We start from the raw sequence: 4708 nt of genomic DNA, 5'->3' as shown, positions 1-4708 counted from the left end.
AAAAAAAAAGATGAATTCTTGTCATGTGGGAATTCTTGTCGTGGATGGAACTGGAGGGGGTTAAGCTAAGTAAAATAAGCGAGAAAGAGAAAGACCAATTTCTTCCTACAAATGGGACTGTAGAATGAGGTCATTGGTGGTGCATGTGGGGTGGGGAGCAAATAAAGAGACTCCACTGGCCTGTGGATTATGAGGTGATGTGTGTGGTAACATGTATCTGAAGAGATGTGAAATTGTATTTCTGCATCTGCAGTTTACAGACCAACATTGCTTCAATGAAGAAGTAATAGAATATAAAAAATACAAAAACAACTGTGGAATCGGAAAGTGGAGTAGAAGTTTACATTCTACTTTGTTGTTTGGGGGGATTTTTATAGGTAGAGGTCGGTGAATTTATGTGTCTATGTTTTCTTTTAGAAATTAAATGTGCATGGCTTTATAAGTTGTTTTCTCACTTCCAGATTCCTTAACCAATGAAAAATCCACTGCATGTATTCTTACTTAAAAACAATTTTGTGCAGCTGCCCTTACTTATAGCTGCAGGCTTTAAGGATCTGGGAGAAAAGAAAAAGCTTCTGGAATATAATGCTAAGATTTCACTTCATTTGAGTTGAAATTGTTTCTGAAGAGCTTGGGCAGGAGTTACAAGTCACAGCTGTAGCGCATTGCTCTGGAACACAAAGGTGGAACTTTTCACAGAAACAAAGCTTTCCTTTTAAGAATAACTCAACTACGGAAATGATTATCAAACAAAACAAAAATGCAACTGAGCTCCAAGAGGTTTTCTGGTCAAGAAGGATCAGAGTTTTATCAGAAATAGGGTAACAACTTGACATTTTGTGTAAGCATCAAAGTCCCATGCCAACGTAAAATGGAAAGGTGAAGATAACATTTTAATTATCAAGCTGTGAGTGTCAGTGTTCCCACTACTCCGTGACCCAAGGAATGAAGTCAGGTGGAGGCAGCGTGATGTAGTTGAGTATCTGTTGACTCTGAAATCAATGAAAATACAGTTTTAGCTGTGCCACTTAGTAGCTCTGTAACTCACTTCCCTCAGCTGGAATAATGAGTAACTGTATGACCAGCATTCATGAGTGGTATTGAGTATATTACTATTGTGGGTACAGAATAAATGGTGAGCTGGTCATTTACACTTGGCATTAAAGAAAAATAAAGAATAACCTGTTTCATTTCCTGTTTTAGCTCCTTATATTTACTGAGATTTTAATATATCATTATTTTTGAAACCATATTCTTGAAACCATATTGTACACTGCCTGGGTTAGGGGTTCATTGAATCATTAGTTCATAGATTCAAAAAAGAATTGAGCTCTATGTGCCAGACTTTGTACTAAGGCTTGTATTACCTACTCACACTTTCCTCTTTCTGCCCCAGACTGCCTCCTTGTAGTTCAGATTTATACGTGCAACTGTCTGTCATCTCTACTAGGTTGTCTAGTGAGAATCTCAAGTTTTGTGGATATGAAACTGAACCTATGAATAGACTTTCCTACTATTGTGTTTCTCTTGTATTTTCATCTCTTGGATACTTCCATTCTCCCCTATGCTCACTCTTTTCTAGTCTTTATTTTTTGCCCATTGGGACCTTCCTGCCATGGGCCTTTGTATGTCTTCTCCTGAAATGTTCTTCCTTGTGACCTCAGCTTCTAACTCCCTGTCCCCTAGGATTCCTGCATTGTTTAGCCGGTTTCATTTTCTCCACAGTATTTTCCACAATGTAGTATTTTTTTTTTGCGTGTGTTTGTTTGCTTGCTTGATCTTTATCTCCTTTGACTTACAGATCTATGAGAACAAAGGCTTCTTTTAATTTTGTTTACTGCTGTGTCTCCAGGGATAGAATGCTCAATGACATTTAGTGCATGGATAGATGGATGGATGGATGGATGGATGGATGGATGGATGGATTTGTACTGTGCACTCTTGAATAGTTCACTTTTGTGAGCAGAGACGGAGGATAACCTAGAAAACTAGTAAATGAAATTTTTGTTTACAATGAGAATATTATAAAAGAGACATAGGATAGGAGTAATGAAAGAGAGGGGCAGTGAATGTGGGAGTCACAAGTGCTCCTCGGGTGTTATGGGGTACAAATGGTATAGTATGACAGGAGCACTGTGGTGGAAATGGGTTCCAAGGATGAAGAGAGACACCAGCCTAAGAAAAGCATGCATGGCATGAGAAGGATTGACAGTCTGTTCCAATTGCATGAGAAACAGACCCGTTGGAGGGTTGGCTTGTCTGGTTTCATCCATCCATCCACTTGCTCTCATTGCTGTGGTTGACAGGAGTTGGGTTTGGGGACCTGAGTGAGGTGTTGGGAGAATATGTGGACCTCTGAGCATTATCCTATTTCAAAAACTTGAAATTATCAAAGCCTAAGATGGATTTTTTTTTTTTTTTGGCTATTTGTGTATTCCAGAACTATTGCTACAAAAATATGTCTTTGTGGCTTTCTAATTTGCTTCTACAGTTTGTGGGGAACTAAGTAGCTGAAGGGCCCATTGGGGATGGAAAGCAGAGTTGGGGGACTGTGAAAACTTCAGTGTTCCTCACTTCTTTGCCAGAGTGTCACCTCTAAGGTATCTATACACTGCGGAGTACCTTCTGCGGGCCTTCATAAAGGTCCATATAGTCAGACAGGCAGGATAGGCAAATAAATAAACAAACAAGCAAATAAATAAATAAATAAATGTTTGAATTAAAAAAATAATACATGAGCTGTTTTATAACATGGTAGCACACTTGTTTTGGTTTATAATTGCAAGTTATTTTGATTTATAGCTCTGTGTCCTAAGGGAATATTACAGAAGCTGTAAAACTCATGTTTATAAGAGAAAAATGCAAATAAGTGAAGGAATTGTTTTAATAATGATTCAATTGTAATGTATTTTTTTCCGTTTCAGAAAACACCAGTTTGATCATGGAGAGGTAAAATCCTAACATTAGTAAAGTTTTACTTATTTTACTGTTGGTGTGTATTTAGACTTCTCTTTCTAGTTTCAGTTTCTATATTTATTAGCAGTTCTCACTAATCATCTTCAAAAATAGCCCTGTATATATTTTTTATGAGAGTATGTGACTATTTGTGATCTTCCAGGTGCTGGAAGGGAATCACCCAAATGCTTTAAGTTATTGCATTTGACATATATAACCATTCATTTGTTTAAACAATTCAGTAGGGACATCATTTTGTCTGCCAGTCACCTTTACAGTGAGAGCTGTGTGTTTCTGGAGTCTCTGTGGTCACCTGTGGGCAGTGCTTTCTTTCCTCTCTGCTTACTCTACCTGAGGCTTCTACCTGAGGCTCTCACTGGCTGCTCCCATGTCCTGGTGATTCAACCTGGTTTTTGCTTGTTTGTTTCCTCATATTGTTAATTTTGGGACAGCATTTGATTATTCCCTTCAGGTGCAGTCTCCTCAGTTCTCCCACCACCATAGCCTCTATGATCCATCACTACAGTCCCTTATGCGCTTTCTTCCCCTGTTCTGACCCTTCTCCTCACCCTGCCCTGCTGATGCCTCTCACATATGGTCATCTTGCAAGTGTTTTGTCTTTCTCCTGATCCTTTGTTCAGTGTCTCTATATTCCACATATAAAAGAAACCATCTGATAATTCGTCTTTTTCCTTCTGACTTATTTCCTAAACATAATCCCTCCTAGCACATGGGTGGAACTAGAAGGGATTATGTTCAACCTGGTTTGGATAGCAGTTCCAAGGAGGAGCGCTGGTGTCTTAAAGCAACAGCTGTTTCTGTTTACCACTTTCCTGCCTTGAGCCAATGGTAGTGCCAAGATAGATTCAGAAACTGGGCATCACCAATTGCTGGCTTGACTCTGGGCAGAATTACAGAACCACTGGCCTTAGACAACTTGTTTTACACATTTCAGATAGTAAAGTGATGTTGCTAAGAAAAAAAAAAATACCCTTTTCAACAACTTTACCAGTATATTCTGAAATGTCACAAGTAGTAAGAGTAAAAATGATGTTATCTTTCTTTCAGCTGGTTTACCATGCATTGCAGCTACTAGCATACACGGTCCTTGGAATTTTAATTATGAGACTGAAACTCTTCTTGACACCACACATGTGTGTTATGGCTTGCTTGATCTGCTCACGACAGGTATGATGGGGGTTTGTAGTGTTTGTCGTCATTGGCATTGTGGCTGCTCTGGTCATTTTCCCCCGCCTTTGCTATGGAGTAACCTTAAAAATTGAATTACCCGAAGTTCTTTAAGTTATTGCAGTTAAAGGTCTTCATGATTTTTTACTGCTCTTTTCTAAGGGTCAGGCCCAAAAGTGATCTCTTTTTTTTTTTTTTATTTCCAACTTCTAAAAAAGTCCTTAGAATACAACACACTGTGCAGGCTGAATTCATGAGTGATTACTACAGATCTTGATAGAAGTATATTTTTTGTTTGCTTTGGCATTCGTATCACTAAGAATACCAAGAATTGATTTCAGATTTTAAGTACTGCTGTGTATTTACAGACTCATACTTCTCCATTATGTTGCCTTTTCATGAATCAACTGGCCACAATCTTAAGGGTAGTATTTCTTTTAAACTTAGTACATACTTACTAAATATGTACTCTGTGCTCTAGGAATGAGGGTAGACTGGTAGATGGAAAAATAAGAAGCTGAAGTGTATATACTTCAAGCCCTCAAGAAACGTAAAGTATAGCTCT

At 38.4% G+C, this 4708-nt stretch overlaps 1 protein-coding gene across 1 annotated transcript in view; it reads left to right on the top strand.

Moving 5' to 3' along the window:
* The window catches only part of DPY19L1 (dpy-19-like 1 (C. elegans)), a gene marked incomplete at its 5' end in the record, with an annotated part of 77029 nt that overhangs the window by 62499 nt on the left and 9822 nt on the right, over window positions 1-4708 (top strand). Inside the window, 2 exons of the mRNA XM_012720757.1 lie at window positions 2925-2949; window positions 4024-4147. Coding sequence (XP_012576211.1) covers window positions 2925-2949; window positions 4024-4147 — 149 coding nt within the window. The remainder of the gene's footprint in view (window positions 1-2924; window positions 2950-4023; window positions 4148-4708) is intronic.

Source organism: Condylura cristata, unplaced genomic scaffold (assembly GCF_000260355.1).
Source record: "Condylura cristata isolate star-nosed mole 26May11 unplaced genomic scaffold, ConCri1.0 scaffold00005, whole genome shotgun sequence".
NCBI classification, from domain to species: domain Eukaryota; kingdom Metazoa; phylum Chordata; class Mammalia; order Eulipotyphla; family Talpidae; genus Condylura; species Condylura cristata.
The sequence above is the reverse complement of the archived record's forward strand: the minus strand, read 5'-3'. Positions and strand labels throughout refer to the sequence as shown.